The 24326-nt window shown below is 43.0% G+C and overlaps 1 protein-coding gene and 1 long non-coding RNA gene across 2 annotated transcripts; one reads left to right on the top strand and one right to left on the bottom strand.

The window, feature by feature from the left end:
- The first annotated feature begins 1249 nt into the window (after window positions 1-1249).
- SLC25A33 (solute carrier family 25 member 33) lies at window positions 1250-20234 on the top strand. Its single transcript, XM_080377944.1, has 7 exons — window positions 1250-1403; window positions 9550-9729; window positions 14150-14227; window positions 15781-15881; window positions 17015-17081; window positions 18427-18710; window positions 19379-20234. The coding sequence occupies exons 1-7, from the start codon at window positions 1354-1356 to the stop codon at window positions 19579-19581; spliced, it is 963 nt and encodes a 320-aa protein (XP_080234070.1). The 5' UTR covers window positions 1250-1353; the 3' UTR covers window positions 19582-20234.
- On the bottom strand, window positions 12557-24314 carry LOC308059931. The gene is made up of 2 exons (XR_013926518.1): window positions 23903-24314; window positions 12557-13704 (listed from the first exon to the last, which is right to left on the bottom strand). It is a non-coding gene; the product is annotated as an uncharacterized lncRNA (long non-coding RNA).
- Between the last annotated feature and the right edge of the window lie 12 nt (window positions 24315-24326).

Below are 24326 nucleotides of genomic sequence, written 5' to 3'. Positions count from 1 at the left end.
CTTTAAATGTTAGAAACCAGATATTTGTAAATGTCTTGGCTGTGAAATTAACCCACAGCATATAAATTGATGGCACCTAGCCTAAAGATGAGTGTAAACCACTGCACTGAGCCAAAGCTCTTCAACTGACTTTAGGGGAGTGTAAATTTAAAAGCCTCATGTCATGTGTACCTCAAATACAACTACTTCTACAGATCATGGTTAAGCCACCCCTCACACTCAGCACATCACTCAGCCTTCGGTGCAGGTGTCTGAGCTTTCCCCCAGGGTGTTCAAAGGGCTGGAGGAAAGCTGCGGGCTTTGAGTGAGTAACCAGCACTTTTTTGATTTTTTTTTTTGTTGGACTACTCAAATAACTGAGATATTTCCTCTGATTTTAATACAAAACCAGAAGAGCCATTTGCGTAAATAAAAGCTTGAAATCTCTGGAATCCCTGGGGACTAGGGAGGGAGAAGGACTATTTCCATGCTGCTCACTGGATGCCACCCTTCAGACGTGCCAGGCACTGGCTACAGCACAGCAGGATTTTCAGCGCGCCCATGCCAGGAGCACCCCCGCTCTCCTTGCAGGGTCCCAGGATAAGCCGCCCAACCTGCTCGCCCCCGCAGTGCGGGATTCAAGAACCTGTGAAAGGCCGATCTGGCTGCGGCAAGGTGCTGCTGCCGGAGCTGCCGGAGCTGCAGCAGCGGAGCCCAGGCCTGTGGCTCGCAGCTGGAGGGTCCGGCCTGAGCTTGCCTCTCCATGTGCCAGTTCACCTTCCCGCCACCGAACACCGGACCCGGAGCAGACCTGAGCTCTGGCTCCCGCGCACTACGGACACGCAGCGCAGAGCGCCTTCCGGGAGCGCCACGCAGCTGGCACCAGCGCGCACCCCACGCCTGCCTGCTCAGGCGGCCCAGCGCCAGGACGCGGGCGGCGGGCACGGCCGGCGGCGCGGGGGGGCTGCAGCGCAGCGGGAGGGCCCTGGCGGGGCGCGGGCTGCCCGGGCGGCCGCGCAGGCCCCTTCCCCGGGGACGCGCAGCACCCGCCGGGCGCGGCCCAGCCGGCGTTGCGGGCTGCAGCGGGGCCCCGGCGAGGCCGCCCCCCAGCGCCCCCCCGCGTCCGCACGGGCTGTCCCCTCCCCGCCGCGGCCGGTCACGCGACCAACCTGCCGCCTGCGCTGCCAAGCTCCGCGCCTGGTGACGCCACCTGGCGCGCGGGCCCGCGCTACCGGCCCGCCGGCCCCGCCCCTCACGGCCCCGCCCGCCTGGCTAGTGATGTCACGCGCCGCCCGCTAACGTCACACGCGCGCCGCGGCCTGGCCTCCGCCTCCAGCTAACGCTGGCGGGGCCGGGGCTGGAGCCGGAGGCACCATGGCGGGCGCCCCGCAGGAGAATACGCTGCTGCACCTCTTCGCCGGGGGGTGAGTGCGGCGGGAGCGGCGGAGGGGCTGTTGCCTGCCGGGGAAGGCCCCGCGGCGGCGGTTCCTCGCGGGGCGCTCGGCCGCCGCCTGCGTGAGGGCCCCGCCGTGCCGTGCCGGCGGCGGGGGCGGCTGTGGCGGGGCCGGTGGCGGGGAAGCGGCCCGTGGGCACCGGGCGCCGCCCGCCTGTTCCCTGCCGCTCCCCTGGCGTCCCGGCGCTGCAGCGGCAGCCGCGGCTTCCCCTCGGTCTCCGGGCCCGCGGTGCCTCTCCAGAGCCGGGGGATGCGCCCTTAGCGCCGAGCAGGGTCACGGTGCGTCTTGAGGTCAGCATCGGGCTGCCGTGGCATGTAGCTAAATATAATTTGAAAATGCTGCGGTGTCCAGCTCTGCTAACTGAAACACTTCGGTCGAGCCCGGCCCCTGTACATAGTTCCCGCTGAATCAAGCGGGAGCCGAGGGATGTATCCGAGGAGCCCTGTGTGGGCGGCAGGCTTTATGCTTTCTTGATGGACCGTAGCTTGATCTTACAAAGGAAGGTGTTGGTACAATGCTTTCGTGGGCTCTGCACGGCGGAGGCTGTGCAGCTGCCTCAGCTGTGTAATTATGCTGAAACACAAGCACTCCAGAAAGGGAAAAGGAGTGTGAAAGAGAGTTAAGGAAGGTCCTGGTACTGCTGGGTAGGTGAACTGGCATACCAGGCCACTTCTGTTAAGTTCGTGAGAGGACTTGTAATTTCTTATTTTTGTTGTGTTAAAAGCTTAAAGTAACAACCCAACCCATCAAGCAAAAACTCTTAAAAAACCTCTTGTTAAATAACTTAGTACAGTGATTTTAATAGTTGTCCAGTGAGATCATTTTATGGCGTAAATTAAAAATACGTTTTTAAAAAACAGGTTCTGCAGGTAGTAAGTGCTGTTGTATGCACATCTGTCCTGACCAGACATCTTATTTTATTTTAATGTTTTTTTTTAAATGGCTTAAACTATCTAAGTAGTAGAATATTGTGTTTTGCTTGTCAGCTGACAACAGAAGGCCAACATGAACTCTGTTGTTAGTTTAAATCTGTTTAATAGTAGACCATTGTTTCTTCTGTTGCTATACAGACTTCAGCGTCCCCTGATGTGTTGCTGGAGCTGTAGGTTCATTTAATATAGTATTAAACCCAACAAAGGTAAGCTTTTCAGAGACACTGCCCTTTTGCTGACTTGAACGCTAAGTGCTGGTTTAAGTCCTTTTTTCCCCTGGCCGCCCCCACTTGCATTAGAGTACCTGGAGCCTGTGACAGAAGCTGGATCTCAATGTACGCATGCAACTTGTTTGGATAATAACGATGCCCATCCAGAACTCTAGATGCCCTCATATTACTCATCAGGCTATAAATAAATAGGGATTTGAAACTCCTCTGTGTGTTAACCTAGTATTGGTGGAAGTGTTTTCCTTACTCATTTCATGTACCCTCTGCCTTCTCCAAGGATCCTAGTAAACAAACATTTTCTGCAGCAGGCCTAGGAAGTCACCAGGAGGCAGAAGAATGGGAACACAGCAGACTATCCCCCTGGCCACTCTGGTATAATAAGATTTATCTATTTCTATAGCAGCGATGAAAATACAGCACAGAGGACAGACATGGTCTTTTAGGTTATACATGCCTTTCAGGGTTCACTGCTGGACCTGATTCTTGTTCTGCATATCTTTTGTTATTTAAAGAGATGCAGAACAGTGTGCCATCATTTGTCTCGTTGTGATGTTGGAGAAAGGAAAATGAGACAGCAAATTCAATCTTCTCACGCGCCAGCCAATGCTGAAGTGTTTGGCCCACGACATGCCTGCCCACCACCCACCAGCCAAACAGTTTATTTCAGAGCAGTTCCCTGTTCAGGGCCCTGAACTCCCATATCCTGTGTGTGTATGTATCTACTAGTGCTATTCTCTCTGCTTTTCAAGTGAGAAGTACAGACTTCTTTGAGCTTGCTGGGTAGAACAAGAAATTGAACATTGGTATCAAACTGTTGCCCAAGCTATTAAAACACCTTTCTCTACATGTAGGAAATGCAGTGTGTGGAGGGGTGCTGCACCAGCCAGCTGATGGGAGAGAGCTAGAAATCCAAATAATATTAGATATGAGGCTCTGTGCCACGTCTGCCTTACGCATTTCAATTTTTAGTAGTAAAGGATGCCTGCTCAACAAAATCTGGTTAAAGGAGCTCAGCTGTGATAATATTTTGCTACATCTATTACAACATCCAAGGAATTTTAGAAAGAATTGGTAGTGTGTTAGTACTTGTGTAATAGTCTCTGTTGAGATCCTTCCTCAGTCCTTCAAATACCTTTACCTTTGCATGTTGGATAAAATTGCCCCTGCAGCAGAAGAAAGTGTTGGAAGTTCAGAATATTTTATAAGTTGTGTAAGATGCTAACCTTTGTTCAGTTGTGAAGTATTTTTTGCATATAAAGCAAGAACGGCCCATTCACTCGAAATGATTTTGATGGAGACATTACTGGTGTTACGATACCTTCCTGTGGAGGTGGGAACGGGGCGCTGTCAGCTTAATGATGTAGTACAGTATCTTTATGTGTGCACAAAAAAGGCAGGCCAGCCTCAGATAATATTAATTGCCAGAATAGAAGTGTTTAATACATGAGAGGCTAGGAGTGATGAAACGCACTTGAATATTAGAAAGTGTTCTCCACTTGTGGGAAGAGACTGCTTCCTGTTAGCCAGCTGACTGTAGGTACACAGTTTCATTGGCTTCCTTTTGTTTCTTTTAGTTCCTTTTAAGACTTGCAGTAGTAACAGCAAAGCAAAAGGTCTTGACATTTTGATGGGAAGATGACTCTGAGGGCAGGGAAGGTTTCAGAAGCACCAAAGGCAGTGATCCCCAAGTTGCACAACAGATGTAAGCATGTTTACAAGTCTGGGCTCCTGCTTCCCTGCTGAAGTCTGTGCAGTTGTTACTTGTTTTTGTTTGGGAAAAACTGTGGACTAGGCTGCATGTTATCTTTCCAACTGGAGTAATACTGTACTACAAGGATCTCCTAAGAAGTGGTGTTGGGAGGCTGTAGTGCCCTTCATAAAACTGGCAAAGAGCAAAAACTGAGAACAGGCTTTTTATCTTGATTTCATTTAGATACAGTGTGATACGTATTCTTTAGTTCTTCAGTTCAAACTGGGGGGGGGGGGGCTGTGTTTCAATAAAACCATGTTTGTCACTTTCTTTATGTCTTGGTATTGCAGCCCATGTCCGTAACTCCCTTGCTCCTGTGGCTCTGAAAAGCAACATTAGATGCCAAAGCTTGCTTAAGCCACCTGTAAAAAGAGTTGGAAGCATGCTTTGGGAAGGTTGGTGACATCAGGCTGCTTTGAATTGAGGGCATGATGACATCTGTCTCCATGAGCATAGGTGGATGTCTTGGTTGTAGCTGAGAGGTGCCTGATGTACTGGGTTGCTGAGAGCCTTGCTTAAAGTGTTGACTTTGACCTGGGTTTGCCTGAGTGTCTAGTACAGGTCACAGAACTAATGAAAAGTCACTCCCCAAATTAGTAACCAAATGACTTGTGTGGAGAGGGACTGGTATACTGCTGCCATGGATGTTAATTGTGAATCAGTGTGCTAATGCTGACAAACCACTTGGGAAATAATGTGTCCATTCATGGAGAATGGTGATGGGTGGCGTTCCCCAGAGGTCTGTACTGGGACCAGTGCTGTTGGTGACGTGGACAATGGGATTGAGTGCACCCTGGGTGGGTTTGCCAATGATGGCAAGCCGTGTGGTGCAGTCAACGCGCTGGAGTGAAGGGATTCCATCCAGAGGGAGCTTGACAGGCTTAAGAGGTGGGCCCAAGCGAACCTCATGAAGTTCTACAAGGGCAAGTGCAAGGTCCTGCACCTGCAAAACGTGCCAGGCTGGGTTATAAGTTACTGCTCTAACCAAGCAGATCATCATATTTGCTTGTGATCTTGGTAAAGTCAGTAGTACTCTAAACATTATTTTTTGTTTGGTTTGCAGAATTTCCTTCAACATTCAGCATTGTGATATTATTTATATTAAGAATATTGCTCAGTGATTAAATCTAGGACAGATTTAGGACAGTAAGCCCTACTCTTAATTAAGATTCTTGGCATCTATATTAATTGTGCTAGTGGGTGCTGAGAGTTTATTTCAAATGCAAGTCATTGGTATATTGAGGGTGGATTTTGTGAAGATAGGTTGGCAGCAAGAGGAAAATTGGAACTGGATTTTGAGATTTGCATCCTTGGCATGTTTTTTAAACAGTATTTTGTTTTTATGGAAGTGAATAATTTTTCTTCAGCTGTTAATTTATAGTATGTTATGTATCTCCATAAACGCAAAGGTTTTTTTCATGTTCTCAGACCAAGGTTTTCCTTAGCTTCCTTGTTTGGATATTACAAAGCAGAGAAACTGTATTTTACTGCTGTTATGGTGATATATGCCTGGCCTATCATGTCACTAGAGGGAATGTTCAAAGCCTGAAGTACAAATACTATTTTTCTGGCAGTAAGTGACAGGCTAGTGCTGAGTAACGGTTGGGTGTCTCACATTGAAGAGATTTTTCTATTTGTGATACATGCAGAGCAGGGCATAGCTGGGAACCTATCGTTGCGTGCTTGCCGTTTGACCTGTTGAAGATACTCTACTATAATGTTTTGTTTCTAGAGAGGTTTCTATCTTTTTGATTAAGGACAGATTTAGACATTGTTTTGGGATTTTTGCAAGAGGCTAGTGCAGTAAACACTACTTAACATCCAGAATTGTAGTTGTGCACTGATGTATCAAAAATACCAACCCTGACTCAAACCAGTATGAAGACTTGGAGATTTTTGCCTTGATTACAGCATAAGATTTTTCCCAAATCAAATTTATCTGTCTGCATATCCATGGTCTGAATCTTTCAAGGTTTATGGCTGTTTATGTAGCTGAGGAAAGCTGGTTGTTTCTCCTTTCTTCCCAGATGTAGGCATTTGGAACCCCCTAGGAATACCAAGTGTTTCTTTTATGCACAGTGTGTTGTTTTTCAGCCGCCTTTCCAGGGAACATGGCAATGCCAGGGTATGATGCATAGAATTCCCATGTGGAGGAAAATCAGCTCCTTTGAAAAAGCTGCCCAACATATTGAAGTCCTTACTTGAACTATCTGCTGCATATTTATATTTAGGACGTAATGTATGCACCCTGTTGACATTCTGAGAATTGCTCTGTTAGGTAATGCTTTTTTTGTTAAATGTCACACTGACAACATAAACTCTGAGCTGTTAAAACTGATGAAGCAGATATTAACTCATTGTGTTGACTATCAGAGGATTAAATACATATTACCAGAAGTACTTAAATATTCAAGACTGCATAAATTAACTGAATTATCCAACTTAAAGCGTGAAAAGCAAGGGGTGGGCTAGGAAGGCAAGAGGACAGCTGATGCAGCAGGGAGTATGCAGAAAGGCTAAAATATATGGTGAGATGTCACGCTAGACTGAGCAGCTGGTGGTTCAGAAACAGCAAATGGAGTTTGTGTTCTGAGTTCATGAATTGTTACTGTGAGAGTTGTTTTAGAGCTCACAAATGTGAAATAAATGAGGGCTGAAGACAGCATCCACAGTAGTGAGCATTGCTAGATAAATGAATTGGGAATTAAGGCAATCAAATTCTCTTCATTGAATTCCCACAGACTTACAATTTCTCTTTAGTATGTTGATTACCCAAGTGTTAATTGTACCTATTTCTATCTATTGGATATACATAGCAGGAAAGCTGGTAGTGGGGGTCTGCAAGAGAGATCCTCAAAACGCTTCCTGCCTGCTCAGAGTTGCAAGTGTGAGCAGTGGGAACAGGAAAGGGTTTGCTGGAGAAGCCATTCTTGACCAGTCTTTTCCCCCCCAAGATCTAATTTCAGAGAATTGTGAGCAATGTGAGCAGGATAAACTGAAGCCATGTCCTCCAGAGTAGCACTGACACAACAGAAGACTTGTGTCCAAGCCCTGGTTTAGTACACAAAATAATCAGAGGCCTGATAAGGTCTCCGTGAACACTGTCATTTTTGAGCCAAATGGCACAACTTCAGCTGCTATGTACCTAGTTCCATGAACAACTTGGTGGCTTTATTCAACAGTCAAAGCATAAGTGGTTTAAAAGGGATGAAGGTAAAGCTCTTTCTTATGTCATCTGTCACTTTGAATGTGTGGATTGTCCCTAGTTCAGGTTTTCTCCCCTTTCAGGAGAGAAGCAGAAAAATCAAGAAGTTAGAGCAGAAACTCATGGAAGCATGCTGTTAAATCATATTGCCAGTCTCAGTGAGAACACGGTTTCTTCGGTTCGATGCGTTTGCATCTGAAAAGCATAGTGTTTGGGGTTGTGTGCTTAGGACGGGATCTTGCAGAAAGTGAAAACAGTAGTGATGAAGTTATATTCCCTGGCCATGTGGTCTAGAGTGTCCTTTTGAACCTTACAAAGAACCTTAATTGTTGTGGTTGTACAATCAGGGCGGCCAGGCTATTTGTTAATGCAAGTGCAGAGGCTCCAGGGTTTTGGCAAAGAATGGTTACTGTTTGGTGTAAGGCATACTGTTTCAGCAAGCAAAATAAACTACCAGATAAAGCATTTATAAAATAGTATGTATCTACAGCTTGGATTTTTCTGCCATTCTTTAATTGCCCTTTTCCTTGTGTTTAAAAAAAGATCCTCCTAGTAAAATAGTTCATGTACAGAGGGGGCTTTAGAAAATATGCACTAGTACCTTTATTAATGTCATTTTATGTATCTATGTTCCCGAATCAGTGCATGCAAACTTCTTGTGATTCTAGCAAGCAATGCTTTATTTATGCACAAGACAAAGGAGAGGATTTTTTTTTAGGTCACCTCCCTTTCATGGAAGACTACTTAAATCACAATTTTACATTAACATCAAAGAGAGTGAAGTTGTCAACTCATGGCTTTTTCTAAGGAAGATCACAAACACAGGTTTTTGAGGGAATTGTGTGCTTTGATGCTTGTGTAAACAATGGGAATGTTTCCTGATCCATCGGTTCAGTTGTAGTGAAAGCCCACCACTGCCCCACCCCAAAGTCTTCACTTAGGTCTTCCTAAGTCCCAACATGTTTGATGAATAAAATTTAGATTTAGTACCTTTTAGCCAACCTCAGCGTTATGTATAATTGTAAAGCTTGACAGAAGGAACATTCAATTGCCGAAGAGGAGTGGCAGCAGAGAAATAATTTGACCAGTCACTTTCCAGATCACTGATTAAAATGAAAATCAGTACTCATACACCTTATGTTCTTGGCCTGGTATGCTTTTTCTGAGGCCCAGTCTGACTGCGTTAAGATGAGTATGTGCCTATTATAGGATCATTTATTTCTTATTTATATACATATTTTTAGATATATAAGTGTATCTATATGCACACGTGTGTATAATATTTTTTTGTCCTTCTATTTTCAGTGTATGGGATTTCTGTTCTTTAGTAGCCTTTCTGTCTTGTTACTCTGTTTTCCCACCTTCCCTCTCATCGTTATAGTTTCTTTTCCCCCACCCCTCCAAAAAAAAGTTGATATCCGTTGTTTTTACGAGGGCCTAACTTAATGCAGTTTTGATATTTGCTGCTTCTGTAGACAGCTGTTTCAATCACATGTACTGAAATGGTGAAGAATTATATTGCTGTGTTTTCAGTCTATACTGTCCTGATCCCCAGCGGCTTGTTCTCGTCTGTCAGCTTCCTGCTTCCCATAAGAAAAAGCCATCCAAGGGCATGTGTGTTTTAGGACAACAACCTCTGAAACATGGATGTCTCTGAAGTTTTTACAGGCAGAGTTCCAGGTCCTGGCAGAACATGGGACCAGCAGGTGGTCAGTTAGGAATTTTTTTGTTAGTGCTGGATATAATCTTTGTGTTTACCAATCTCTTCACTGCACATGATCATAATAACAGTTTCTCAACCTTTTCTCCCATCCCTTAAGGCTTGGGAACAGTCTCCCTTGCCTAATGCCAAAACTGCCCTGCTTCCTAATCACTTGTCTACAATACAGAGCAACTGGAGGCAAGCCTTCAGCTTTTATTTATATGCCATGCTGTGATTTGACACATCTGTGCAGCTATGTTCTCCTGACCCTGTCTTCTGTTTAATTGTGTTTTACAGATGCGGAGGAACTGTTGGCGCCATCTTTACGTGTCCCTTAGAGGTAATAAAGACTAGGCTCCAATCTTCAAAGCTAGCCTTCCGCACTGTCTACTATCCACAAGTCCAGCTGGGGACCATCAGTGGTGAAGGAGTGGTCAGGCCAACGTCTGTATCACCTGGGCTCTTTAGCGTTCTCAAGTGAGTACTGCTCCTCCTGTCATTCAGTGTTGCTTGACACCAGTGATCTGAGTTTCAATTCCTCTGTGCAAACATGGAATGCAACTTCTGCTCCGTGCTTGCACTGGAAGGATTCATGTTGATTGGGTTTCTGCCTTAAGCAGTAGAAACACAAATTACTCTTTTTAAAACACATACATGTTCAGGACTCCTGAGCATTCCTTTGAACTTCCTCAGCAATTTGTTTCTACCACTTAAAAACTTTCCAAAGTTAATTGATTTGAATAAGCGTCTGGAGGCATTACTCTTAAATGGTTTCCTCACATTTAGGCTTTTAGGTAGTTACGACTTCCTAGGGATCAATACACAGGACATACTGTAAACTCCCAGTATGCCTTAGCTCGGGGGAGCTATCACAGAAAATACTCTGGAGGAAAGGGCTTTTTCAACACTGACAAGTGTCGTCTTTGTCTCTTATTGCGAATAATCATGTTTGCTGTCTGCTTTAAGCATGGGAACAGGTAGTCCTTGCTGGGGCCAGTTCTTGGCAAATGATTGTAGTACTGAATAAGCTATATATGCTGCCTTCTTCCTTTTCCTGGAGCCATTCCCGGTTCACTTTCAGTAGCTACTAGAGATACTTGTTGCTGTTGCTGCCCGTGCTATTTACCTGTTGTCCTGATTTCAGCTGGGATAGAGTTAATTTTTCTTCTTAGTAGCTGGTGCAGTGCTGTGTTTTGGATTTGGTGTGAGAGCAACAATGATAGGACACTGATGTTTTTAGGTGTTGCTGGGTAATGTTTATACTAAGTCAAAGACTTTTCAGTTTCTTGGGCCCTGCCAGGGAGAGGGCTGGAGGGGCATGGGAAACTGGGAGGGGACAGAGTTAGGACAGCTGACCTGGGCTAGCCAAAGAGGTCTTCCATACTATACGACATCATGCTGAGTATATAAACTGGGGGAAGAAGGAAGCCGGGGGGGATGGACACATCCAGCATTATGGCATTAGTCTTCCCGAGTAACCGTTATGTGTAAGGGAGCCCTGCTGTCCTGGAGATGGCTCAACACCTGCCTGCCCATGGGAAGTAATGAACAAATTCCTTGTTTTGCTTTGCTTGCATGTGTGTCTTTTTTGCTTTACCAATTAAATTGTTCTTAACCCTCGAGTCGTTATGATTCTCCTCCCTATCCTTCTGGGTGAGGGGGAGTGAGCGAGCAGCTGCATGGTGCTTGGTTGCTGGTTGGGGTTAAACCATGACACCTGTTTGGAGGGAAGTTTTAATTCCCGTTTTGAAGTGTGCTTTCTTCCAAGCATCATATAAAGTGAGAGCCTGTAGCCTTTCCTTCACCTTAGACCAGCATTGTAACAAGGTTTCTGATTCTCTGCACTTAGAGATGCATGTAAGCCCCTGATCTGTCTTTGAAGCTGGCCCTGCTTTGAGTACGAGTTTGATCCAATGACCTCTGGAATTCTGTGTTCCCATATATTTGAAGTTCACCTTGTCTGCAGTCCTGTGTGGGTGATCTATAACCGAAACTTACGGGAGTGAGGGAAGGACACTTTTTGCAAAAGCAAACTCACTAAAATGTAATGTCTAATGGGAATCTTAGAAAGTTGTATCTTCTCCTCAGCTATAGCTGACTTAATGAGGTCTCCTCTGTTTATCCGATGATGGCAAGTTTGCTGGTGTTCTGAAAACCTAATGCTTCATTTCTTTATATGAATCTGTCATCATTACTTGTCACAAATAATACCTCTATGTTACCATTTTTATAGATTGTCACTGAAGTCTTGCTGTTAGATGTTGTCTTTGCCAATTATTATTATTATGCATCAATCTTATCTACACCTGCATTACTTACGATTTCTGTTAAAAGCCTTCTGTGTGGTTCAGGCTGCAGCAATTGATGCTCCAGCTGTTCCCTTTTCAGATGTGTATTCATAAAGAAGAGGAAATGTGGAATTGTCTAGCTTACAAGTGCTGAATAGTTTTTGCCAGCAGCTCTGAAATACAAATCTCTACTACTGTGTTTCGTATCAAAAGCACCATAAACTTATGGTTCAGACCTCATGCAAATGGATTGAGTTTATTTGGATCATTGGGCACCCCAGGGTGATGCAGAGAGGTCCTGTTTAGATCAGGTATCAGAAATGCCAAAGAAAATAATGACTAGCAAAGAGAGCTGAACAATTTTATGTAAGGCCAACATGCTTGGCAGATTGCCTGGGGAGAAGCTGCACAGTTATATAACAGTAGATTGCTAATTCAAATTCTCTGCAGAACTATCTGGCTAGAGTCATTCTGGGACTTGAGTTTCTGTATTGTAAACAGTGCTGCTTTCCCCTGCCAAAACATTTCTTTGTCTATTCAGAGGTGAGTCTAGAGCAATTCGTGACTGAAAATGTAAGGTAGTGCCAGTTGCCTTTAATTTTCATCTCCTTTCTCTTGCTGTCTTTTCACCTTGCAGCATTGGACTTTAGTCAGCTGTAACTAAAGGAAGTGAAAACTTCAAGGCACAAGGCTTCAGTCTCTTGACCTATCTTTTTCTGGGGTTGCCTTTTTTTTTGGTAGGAAGAGAGGCAATCGTTTAAAATTGGGTCAACCTTTTAATATATTTATTAAGCTCATTAAATTTGGTGATTGTGATCTTGATTTCATTTTGCTTCAGGAATTGCTCAGCTGCATGTATCACCAAGTTTTTGACCTGCTTACTTCAGAGGATTGAGAAGTGAGAGCAAAATATTTATGCTGTCATTCCTTTGCAGGCATTATCTATGAAGAAACAGATAATGCTATTGATTATGATCTTTCTGATAAAATAAAAATATATGAAGAAAGAAGTGAAGTTAGCTCTCTTGCTTTTACTCTTCCATCCCTTTCTCAATCCTGGTCACGCATATACTGCTAAACTGGATGTGACTTGGGCCTTCTGGTTTAGCAGAATTGTATGGCTAAAGAAGCGGCCGTTAGAGCCCTACATATAAAATCGCTCTGTAAGAGTTAAAGGTGTTGAGTATGAAAGCCCCTTCACTGCTGTAAATAGAAAGAAAGTAGGTACGTAGGAGGGCAGGTTAAGCCTGCTGCTGAATAGAAAGGACTCCAGAAGGACACGCTGTTTTTGTCTAATCCATTTAAGATTCTGATGAGTTAGCCCAGCTGGAATCTGCAGTCGTGACTGTTAAATGACAAAGAACAAGTAGTTGGTGGATCTGTCTCCTTGGAGACACTCAGCCATGGAGTTTACACAGAAAGTTCAACTCTGCTGCAGAAAAAGTGTTTCAGAAGCTCCTGTCTGATGAGCTTGGTTCTGGAATCTCTGGGGAACATACTCAACAGTGCTAATGATTGGAAAGCAAATTCTGGAAAATTGGCAGTTCCACAGGTGCATGTGAACTACCCATGGAACACAGCATTACCTGGATTTTCTTGTGTGGTTTTCACATGGTGAGTTAAGAGATCTGCTGTCTAGCAGATTGTGCACTGAAATCACTGTGATTACTGGACTGTACCTGGCTTCCACTGGTAAATACTTGGCTGTTTACTAGTGTTTGGCTGTTGTTTCAGTCCTGTGAATATGTTCACTGTAGTAGCGCAAGGAATTTCTAATATGTCTTTTTTTTTTAATGAGACACTTCAGCAAGGTATCGTACAGAACTTGGCAGCTGGGGAGGAAGCTATCCAAACAGTTTATCTTCTTCAGCAAAATCTTAGCCCAGCGTGTCTTCTAAGGTGTGAAGGAAGATGAGTGGAAATGGCTTTGGAAACCTGGGCTGTAGCAATTGTGGAACTGCAGGAAGGTGCCATTTGATGATCTTCGTGCTTTAGACTTGATCACGAAGTCCTGTCCTGACAGGGATTCACAGCAGTGCCACTGTAGTTGGAGTTTACTTGGGAAAGATGATGTGAACTCTTTTGAATGCCCTCAAAACCAGATACCCTTGAACCACCTGGGAAGACATAGCTTGTAGTGTGGTTGTCACATTCACCTTTCGCTCTGGGGAAGAAACACATCACTAGATAATTGTGAAAGGGAAAAAAAATATCTTTTTTTTTGTGTCTCTGTACAAGAAGCTAACTCCTGAATTGCTTAGATACAGAGAATGCCAAAAATTTTCTTTGTTCATCAGAGTAAACTATCCCTGGATTCTCCATGAAAGTAATTAAATTCCTGATAGCTTTCAAAGAATGGAAATTATAAGCTTGTGCCATATGACACACATTTGACTGTAGTGCACTGAAGTTTTATGGTATAATGGCTTTTATCCAATAGTGCATAATTCTGCTAGTTTTCAAGTATTTTATGTAGCTTAAAAGCGAACAGCTTCACAATTGATACTTGTTGCTTTTGTACAGCTCTTTTGACTGACTGTGACAACAACAAGAAGCATAACTTTTGACCCAAATGCTATCTTTTTTTCCCCTCTGTTTTGTATTTTAAGGTCAATTCTGGAAAAAGAAGGACCAAGGTCACTTTTCAGAGGGCTGGGTCCAAACTTGGTTGGAGTCGCACCATCAAGGTAAATAGTTAAATTGTTGCTAAAAGACACGTTTAAGGTACCAACCCAAATATTGCAGTGCCTTTGTGATTCAAAAGAATAGGTCATGAAGTTATCCCATATGTAAAGTGAGATTTGTGTGTGTATACGGCACAGTATACATACCAAGAATACTTCTAAAAATCCACTTTATGCTTTTATGACACTGGAAGGTACAGATTAAGGCGTTTAAATTCCAAGTCATTGCAAGAACAGTGCTTGAGAAAAGAGGAGAAAGAAAAATATGTAGGATTAATATTTGCATTTTTCTAATATGATCTGCTACTTTCCTGTGAATACATAAAAGTGCTTGTCAAACACTGAGTAGGAGCTAGATGCCAGGGGAGAGGAGTACCTATCTTGTCCCTAATTGCCTAAATTATTCTCAAAATAAAAACTGCAGCTGAAGGGGAAAGTCTTGCATTGCTGCCTCATTAACCCCGAAGGGCTGTGTCCGTCCCTGTTTTTTTTTTTTGGTTGGTGTTTTGTTTTTTTTTTTAACAGCAACAAAAAAGTAGCTGCAGAGTTTGTGTTTGAATGTCCTACAGGCACCTGAATGGTTTCTACATGTACCTGTGACTGTCCTGTTCTTGGCAGGGCTGAAGATCTTTTTGCCTAGCAAATGTTAAAACTTGTGAGCAATAGGAAATTGGCAGATGTTCTCTGCCTGAAATTGAACCAGTTAAAAAGGAACTGGAAGAGTGGTGTACTCCCTCTCTGGCCTCGTGCCTAGTAGGTAGGATGTTTCCCCCGGAAGCAGAGAATCCGTTTCTGTACAGGTAAACTTTGCAGGAGGGATCTGAATCCAAGACTGACTGCTTTTTCATGCAGCTCACTCATGCTGTCTTTTGCCTTTCTTCATATTCTTCCATAAGATTGGAATAAGGCACCTTAGGGAAATTCTCAAACTGTAGCCACCATTATCCACCTTTTTCTAGCAGCTCATTTAAGGAGCTGTGATCTGAACACGCTTGGTTCCGGCAGCTTCTTACTTGTCATACTGACTGTTGCAGAGCAGTAGAACTTCCTCTGTTCCTATGCTTTACGTAGAGGTTTGAGATGTGTAAAACTTTGGTTGCAGTCCAGGGTTAAGTGTTTAAAGCATGAAGTGCTGCTAATGTAGTTACAGTGCTGAACGAATTTTTGGAAAACATAGGCTCCAGGTGGGAAAGTGACATTCCCAAGTTCACAGATTGTGTTTAATGGCAGAGCTGGCGTAGGTATCCAATCAAACTTGCTTTGTCCGTAAGAATACGTTGCCTTCCACTCAGATTTGGTGTGAAAGTAAAATATTTCTGTCTTGTGGGTGTCAAGTTAGATAGTTGTGCTGGAGTGTAAGGAGAAAAAGGAAAACCACGCAACCCTGTGTTCTTGTAGATGGAAGGAGTAATATGAAGGCCTCTTTGGAGAGAAAGTCTTGTTTTTTGGGGGGTGGGGGTAAGAACAGTAATGTGCCTAACTTGACTTGGTGTATATTACATTGACCTTCTTCTTCTCTCTTCCATGCCCACCCACCCTAACCACCTCCTGCCCAGAGCTGTCTATTTTGCATGCTACTCCAAAGCCAAAGAGCGATTTAATGGCATTTTTGTGCCGAACAGCAACATTGTGCACATCTGTTCTGCAGGTTCTGCAGGTATGTGTTTGTAATTAGTTTTCCATATGGTCTGCAGCAATGTCCCAGTGTCTAGCTTCTTGCCAACAGCAGGCAATACATGCATTAGTGTCTGTGTGGCTCTGAGATGCACCTTAATTCTTTAAAGTATTTATTCCAAGCTCTTGTTCCTGCAAGACTTCTGTCCCTCCCAGTAGTTAGGAAATGAATGGAATGAATCATAAGGCAGGGATGGGACTTTCGGTCTGTCTGTATGGGACCTGAGCTACCACACCCATCTTGGTGGACATATGTGCATAGTTGTGTTATATGAACGAGTACAGAGACCGGTATGTGGCGCGTTCTGAAAATGTACGTCTACTTTGAGGTTGTATATGCCAGAAAACAAGAGTTGGCTAGCTCTGAACTTACCTCATCTACAGAGGAACTGTTTTCCTGTTCAGCACTCTGAAATATTTCAAGATTGTTGTTTACTAATTTGGGATGAACTTTTTTCCAACTACAATGCTATGGTAATATCTTCAAATGTAAGAAAAAAATATTAGTAGACACCAGCAAACTTTTGATACTGTTTTGGCCAAATTGTTTTAGGGTGTGGTACTTTTCCTACCAGGATAGGGAAGATGGTTTGTTCTTGTAGGAAGAATACTGTAGAAGAGCTCCACTAGTTCAAGCATCAGTCACCAGAGTGATCATTAAAAATAATCTTTCCTAAACTAATCTCTTAATTATGGGTGGATTCTGTTAATGACGTGGCTCAATGGCACCACCTAGAGCCTTGGGGAAAACAGAAGAACTAACTGTGTATTCCCCGCAGGTTTCCTTTTACCTACTGTTCTAAAACCCAGTCAGTAAGTAATGTATTGTCTACAGCAGTCTTCAGGAACACGAAGTACGTATTAACATAAGTGCAAAAAGGAAGAATCCTTTAAGAAATTCCAAGGTCATTGGTCAACACTTCCTGAAATTTAGCATGAGATGGTTCTCTGGCAAGAGAGAGATTATAAGCTACATACCTGCGTGTCTTTTGAAACCTCTAGGCAGAGCTAGTAACTAGAACTGTCTCATTGCATAGCGTATAAAGTTCACGTTTGCTATGGCAATACAGCAGTGTGGATTCAGCTGAACATTTGGTTTTCTTTTTACTTTTTCAGCCTTTATCACAAATTCCTTGATGAATCCTATATGGATGGTGAAAACCAGAATGCAACTGGAACGAAAGTAAGTAACTGATTGAGGGAGACTGGATGCCACTGAGTGGCTAAGGGAGCCTCTAGAAAACTGAACTTTCATGGTTTTCCTCATGGTTCTTTGTACTTTGATAGATCTAGCCCAATTGCTTCCTTGACTCTCAGTTCCACCTTCAAGCCACCATGCTTCTGCCTGGTTAGACTGAAGGTTAAGGTTCTCTGTGTCCTACTTAAGTTTCATGCACAGTTACTATGAAGGATGTGGGAGTAGCCTTGAGTGTTAAGTTAGGTTCAGTCTCTGGTTTCGCTGTAAATCTTAAGTTGGGCACAGCATTGTTTTTCTCTCAGATTCCTGCTTACGGAATCTTCTGCACTTCACGGGTTGATATTGAGGATAAATACATCAAGGACTGAAATGCTTTGATACAGCAGTAACAGAAGCTATGGAAAGGTCAGAAGACCTCATATGGGAGGCTGAACATGAGATTGCAGTCTGTGTCCCATTTGGCAACATCACCTGTATTGATCCTAGATCATACAGATGTGTGTGTTACTGCAACAAACAAAGGTACTGATACACAGCCAGGTAGCTGTAAACAGAAGGGTGATGTTTTTACATTGTAATGAAGCCACATTAGTTTAATTTCATAAAACATTCTAGAGGCAATGAGAATCTGTTGCAGTGGTTTAATTTTCTTTTGCTTCCTTCAGCATTGTATTACTATTAACCATACCTCCTGAAGACAGTGAGGGAATTTGACAGTAATAACTTTTATTTGAGTGATTCACAGTCCCTGGTGGGTATCAAAGCAATGAGGGACTCTGCTAACAGTCCCTCTGTTAGCAGAATTCCATTAGAATGGAAATTCCTTCCTGTAAGGATATGTTAGGTCAGATGAGAAGGATCCTTTAAGGCACCACAGCTTACAAATAATTCATAAGACTTAATTTCAGCACTTTACAGGGTAGCACCTTTGAACTGAGCACTGCCTCTTAAAATGAAGAATCGTATCTCACGTAGGCAGACCTCTGTCTCTTGGCCTGCTGAAGATGGCTTTAAATGAATTACTAGTTTAATGCAAAGCAGTGTCTCTTAAATGCTTGTTATCTTTTAAAGTGTTGGTGTCTATTGTGATAGACTGGATAGAACTTGAGCTGGAAGAATTATTATGAGTATGTATTAGTGAATTAGCAAAGCTAAGTGCTCTATTGGCATGATAGTCCTGCTCTATGCAGTTTTCCTAGATGATTTCTTTGTAGTAAAACTTAGCAGAGAACCATTTCTGTAGTTACTAAAACTATAGAAGGCCTTGAGGTGTTTTTTTAGTATCAGTTCTTCTGGGCTCATTATATGCTCTGTTCTGTTTGTTTTTTAGAGTCAGGGGTTCAAAACCAATGAATGCTTTGCAGTGTGCTAGATATGTTTACCAGACAGAAGGTATCCGTGGCTTTTATAGGGGCCTGACTGCCTCCTATGCTGGAATTTCTGAGACCATTATCTGCTTTGCTATTTATGAAAGTTTAAAAAAGCACTTAAAGGAAGTCCAGATGCCCCCTTCTTCTCCTAACGGGACCGAAAGGAACTCAACAAACTTCTTTGGACTGATGTTTGCTGCTGCTGTTTCCAAGGGCTGTGCCTCTTGTATTGCTTATCCACATGGTACGTTGACTTTTCCATTTATGACTACAATAGAACAGCTGTTGCCTGTAATCCAGGACAAATGATGGGGTTTAGGGCTGCAAAATTCTTTCTGGTTTGAATGGCCAAATGCATGTTACCATGGCCTGTGCATATGCGCTGGCATTTTCAGTACTGGTCCCACTGTTCCTAGTTAGTCCGTAGTTGGTGATTGGGACTTCCTAGTTTAAAAACAGCTCAAAAATGTCAAAAGAAATCGAATGGCTAATGCTTCTGTTCTCACTAGTGGCCTCATCTAGCAGAGTACCCCCAGCCTTTGGGATTCTGTCATCAAGTGGTGGGAAACACTTGTGGGTTGAGCAGTGTTATTCTTTTGGATAGACATGAATGTTATGGTTATATAGAAAGAGCAGTATTGATTATGTGAACATTAGTGAAGCATTTAGTTCTCTAGCTTGAATGAGCAAATAATCCCTTTATTCCACATGAAAAGGAACTCATCTTTAACTTTGCTTTTTGCCTGAAGGACAATGTGTACAGGGTTCCATGGCTGAAGGTACCAGCAGGCAATTGGTACAGGAAGGTTTTCATGTCCCTGGGTTTTGCATACTCTGTCCTGGTAATGGCATGTTTCTTAATGGGAAGGTTTAAGTCTTGTTAATTTTGGGCTCTGTTTTACTTGTCTGCAGAGGTCATAAGGACACGGCTGCGAGAAGAAGGCACCAAATACAAGACTTTCATTCAGACAGCACGTCTGGTTGCACGTGAAGAAGGCTATCTTGCCTTCTATAGAGGACTCTTTGCCCAACTCATCCGGCAGATACCGAACACAGCCATTGTGTTGTCCACCTATGAGTTAATTGTGTATCTGTTAGAAGACCATGCAAAGTAGCAGAGCCAAGACGCCTGTTACAGATTGTAGACCAATGTCTTCGTTGAACAAATGGTTCTTTAAGAGGCTAATGCAGGTGGCAGTGCTGGTGGAAAAACTACAAGTCTGTGATCACCTGCTGGGTATTTCCTTTTGGATTCATGCTTTCTGAAAGGTCTCAAGTCATTAACGTTAATAGTTAATTATAACTTTTTTTAACTTAATGATAATTAAACTGCTACTAAATTAAATTACACTATTTAATTTAAGTATATGTTTGTCCTTTTCCTTAAGCACAGCCGTATGTGGTAGAGGAATGTACCTCATACTATCAACTGATCTCTTGGACTGATGTTCATTAAAACTGTATTAAAACAGAAGAACTGGTCTGGAAGTGTGAAAGTATTTTCTTACCGCTGGAGTCATGTCACTTTTTAGCACTGTAATAGCCTAATATGCAAGTAAGTTTGAGAGTTCTTCTGGTTTATGCAAGGTGCATCGTTCATTGCTGTGTGAACATTATGAAGTGTTCAAGTAGAACAATCTTGTAGTATGTTTCTCTGTTTTGATGCATGAAATATGCACACCTGAATCTCTTAGAAAAGCCATTTAACACTGGAAATATTGCTCGAATATGATTGTTGCAGGCTTTTAGTATAAATTTAATTACAGTACTGTGTGCACCTATGTATTTGGGATACACGCTGATGTTGGTGTGTGTAAACAGATCTGTCATGACTTGGCATTTAGACCTTGCTTTTGTGAAGGATTGAGAAGCATAAGGACAGTCGGTGATTGGCCTGGCTGCCCTGCAAAAATTCAATGAGATGCAGTAATTTGTTTATGTGTCCTGACCTCAGCCTTCTACTACTGTAGGGCTTTTTTGTGTTAGGTTTTCCTTATAAGTCAATGTTAGGGGTCTGGAGAGTGGAAGAGAGGATAAGATGGGTCCCAAACACCACAGGCTAGAAATGCAGTTCTGGATTCTGCTTTACAATATGATACTTACTCAGGATTATAACCCTCTTAATTTGATGTCCTTGTAGAGTAGTGCTTCTGATAGGAATGAGGTACTATTATCTCATGGATGTGTCATTGGAGTCCACACCAAAAAAATACTAAAAAGCCTATGTAAATAGTTTCTTTATGTTGTTACTTGATTTGTAACTGAAGGAAATAAGGATTCACCACCTCCAGCAGCCTGTTGAACAGTTCTCATGTTTCACATAGATACAGTATCTGCCTTCCCCTTAAAAGACATGATATCAAAAGGGTATTTTTCAACAGTAGTCACGACATAGTTTTTACCTTTCAGTTATAAATCAAATATCCTGCATTCTTGAGATTAGTCCTTTCATAAATACCAGAATGTGCTTTTAATTCTAGTAGTCTCTTTACCACTTGTATTGCAGCAGTACCTTGAAATTAAAAGTATTGTATATGCATAATTACTGATAGTGCAGGATAAAATATTTTGGAACTCAAATGGGTAGATTTGTGTTTTGCTTTGGCTATACTATGCTCTCCTATTCATGAGTGTCATTTGTTTTGGCAGCTGAGACAAACATTACAGCATTTGAGCCCAGCTTCAACCTTCCCTGCTGTTGAACTGAACAATGAGCTTCTCATGATTTGAGCAGGTGTTGAGTTCTTGAGCATAAACAAGTGTTTACAGATGTCTTTGACTTCAAGGACCATATACAGCAGAGGTGGTGTCTGGACTTGGAAGGATCATGCAAAGCATTAAGACAGCCTAGTAGTGAGTGGGGTTGTCTTTTTATAAAATGAAGTTGTCAGGATAGTATTTTGTTATAGAAACAGAATGGGTTCATAACTGGATTCAAACCTTCACGTTTGTTCTTATTAGAACCTAGCTGATGACTGGGTACTTGAGGTCATATTTGACATCAGTGTGATGGAGGAGCATAGTGCAAAAACGGTAGAATGTGTGTATACCTCAGTATGAGGCAAAACTGCAAAAATAACTGATTTCTATTATGTCTTACTGAAAAAAATGGATCACGTTACCCCTAAGCTAAAAGAGGAAACAGTTGAGTAACTAAAAATTGGCTTGGCTTTTTTTATGGAGACGATGAGCAGCAAAAGCTTTAGTCTCTTTATAGGAGTCAAAACTCATACTGTGCTGTTTCTATTTTTGAGAACTAGGACACTTGTGCTGCTACTTTGAAACATTTTCTGAGATTTTCTTTCCTAAAGTAATATTTCTCTGTACTTAACAGTACACTAGCTCACTTTTAAAATATTAGTCAAATGTGTAGACCGCTGGTGTCTTTTGAAAATGAGGGGAGTTTGGGACTTGGTATGAGAGAAAACAAGAAAAAGTGAACAAATTTTTGCTCCATCTAAATCTGATGGAAAATCAGGTATTCAGCTGAAATTGAAATGAAAAAAAGCTTTGGTTTTGTTCTTTAAGCTTGGCTACCAACCCTGACAGGATGTCTTAATTTGATGAGGGTTAATAAGCTATGTTGGGAGCTAATAGAATTTCTGAACCCATGATTCCTTAACCCTGTAAAGAGTTAGGTGATGTTCTGTGAACATTCCCGTTGATGTCACAGAGTATGGAATAAGCCTATTACCAGAGGGAAGAATCTGGAGTAGTTTTATCTTAAGAGATATCTGAATTTAAAAATAACTACCCTTTCTCTGGTTGTGAAAGAAAAACTGAAAGCAGTTTTCACTGTTCGTTCCACCTCTTCAGCTTCCCCAGTAAGTCAGTTTTGTGGAAGGTAAGTGATCTTACCAGTTAGAATTTCCTGGGCAATTCCCCTCCTTGTTTAGATTTCATTACTAGACCCTTTGTAGCTTAATTATCAGTAAGGTGATGAAACTATGCTCATATCTGAAGTGACCGCAAAGTTTTCATTAACTTTACCAGGACCAAGTCTGTTCCCGTTCATAAATTAACAGTTAAATAGAAATTATAAATGCACTGTTACTACAATAGTATGAGCTACTCATGTTGGTTAATTTAGCTTTGGAAGCATTTCTTAGGCATTTGAAGATCTCTCCAGTCCTTACACTATAAGACTGCCTCCCTTTAGGTATCCATGGTTGCCTTGATATCTTTCTGGGGATGGTGATACCCCGCTGATGGTTGTGATAGATGCTTGTGCCCCTCACCATGACTTACAGTTGTTTTGCATAAGCTCCTCATTGGCTCCTCATTACCAAGGAGGAGACTTGGTGAACAATGCATCAGTGGTTGGGCCAATACTACAGGTACAGTTGATAGGGAGGGACTTCTGTGAACAAAAATAGGCAATCTCTCCAGTACGGTAGTTCTAGAGGACTTGCAGAAAGGCTTGATGTGCCAAATGACTGGGTTGTTCATCCTCCTTGCCTTATCATTTGGTCTTAAAAAACAATCCCTAAATAAGCTAAACAGTGGAAGAGCAATGGGAAAACTATGGGCCCCTTGCATTTATCATGTGGAAATAGTCACTGTTAGCCCAGAATTAATTTCCATGGTTAAATATGTAGTGGTAGAAATGGAACATTTAAGACAAGCTTTAAAGCACAGCTTACGTCCAGTACAAATACTTGTCTATGAAGAGCTTTTACATTTGTGGCTTTTTAAAAGCATGGTGTAGACACAACTTGGTTCTGAATTTTAAGCACTTCTGTCTATTGTGGTGAGAGGTTTGATGTTTTTGTTTTAACCAGGAAACCAGGCAGTTTGTGACAGGGTCAGTCCCATATTTTGGAGAGGTTCTTACCTCTTCATGTAAAATTAGGGCATGACTGTCAGACCACCAACCACTTCCAGTTCTGCAAGAACAGTGAATCCCACCCGCCTCCCCGCCGTGTGCGCTGAGAGGGGCAGAGCATAAATGGGTGTTGCTTTGCTTTCTAAGGGAGAGCTTCTGAACAGGCCTGACCTGGGGAGCTACTCCTGTCAGAGACCCGAGGGCGTTCTGCAAAATTTCGTTGTTTATCAGTCTGTCCAGGGAGGGGGAAAGTCTAGATCAGCAGTCCTCAGCTTCTGGCTTGCAGGTCCAACTGCCTGCCCAGGCCTGTACTTTCATTCCCACTCCCCCTGCCAGGCTGTCCCTCGGCTAAAGTGAGATGTTGCAGCACGTGGTTTACCAGGTCAAGTTGATCGGGGACCACAAAAGGTGTGTTAAAATCGGGGGTGGGGTGGGGTGTGTACGGTAATGTAGCTGGAGGGATCTTCTGTTTTCCCTAGACAACCAGGTGGTTTGGTAGGAAAGTACATCCTGAAAAAAACTATTTTCTTGGAACTGCCTCTTCTTCCTCTGCCCCTGTTTCATTTCCGTAATTCTGCAAACAGCCACCCCTTTTCCTCAAAGATACTCACATTTAATTGCCAGTTCCCTGCCTTGTTGCAGATCCCATTGTTTCCAGTTTCGTTTGTGCATGCGGGCGTTGAGGGGAAATCCTCCTCGGTGGAGATGTAGTTTTTAAAAGCCTCGAGAGCCCTGGCTAGGGCCTGGAGCAGCACACATCTGGGCTAGCGCACATCTGGGCTGCTGCAGCCACCCTTCGCTGGGGCTTCCTGCACTCCTGCTCTGCTGGGGCTGCAGCTGCTTTCGTAATAGTGTCCTGCATCTGCATTTGGGGAAGGAGGGGGGGCAGGGGGAGGAAAAGGCAAGGAAAGAAGCAGGAGGGGGAAAAAGGAGGAGGGAAAAAAAAAAAAAGTGTGGGTGAAAAGCAAGGGAAGAAAAAGGAAATACAAAAGCACGGGGTGGGGGGAATAAATGCGGGGGAGAAACCCGAGGAAA

This window comes from Falco punctatus, assembly GCF_963210335.1.
Source record: "Falco punctatus genome assembly, chromosome: 3".
Taxonomy (NCBI): Eukaryota; Metazoa; Chordata; class Aves; order Falconiformes; family Falconidae; genus Falco; species Falco punctatus.
The sequence above is the reverse complement of the archived record's forward strand: the minus strand, read 5'-3'. Positions and strand labels throughout refer to the sequence as shown.

Excerpts from the sequence above, each read along its gene's own strand:
- SLC25A33 (XM_080377944.1), top strand. The coding sequence starts at position 1,354 with ATGGCGGGCGCCCCGCAGGAGAATACGCTGCTGCACCTCTTCGCCGGG. Across the intron at positions 14,228-15,780 it reads GTTGGAGTCGCACCATCAAG|AGCTGTCTATTTTGCATGCT; the intron begins GTAAATAGTTAA and ends CCTCCTGCCCAG. Across the intron at positions 15,882-17,014 it reads CTGTTCTGCAGGTTCTGCAG|CCTTTATCACAAATTCCTTG; the intron begins GTATGTGTTTGT and ends TTACTTTTTCAG.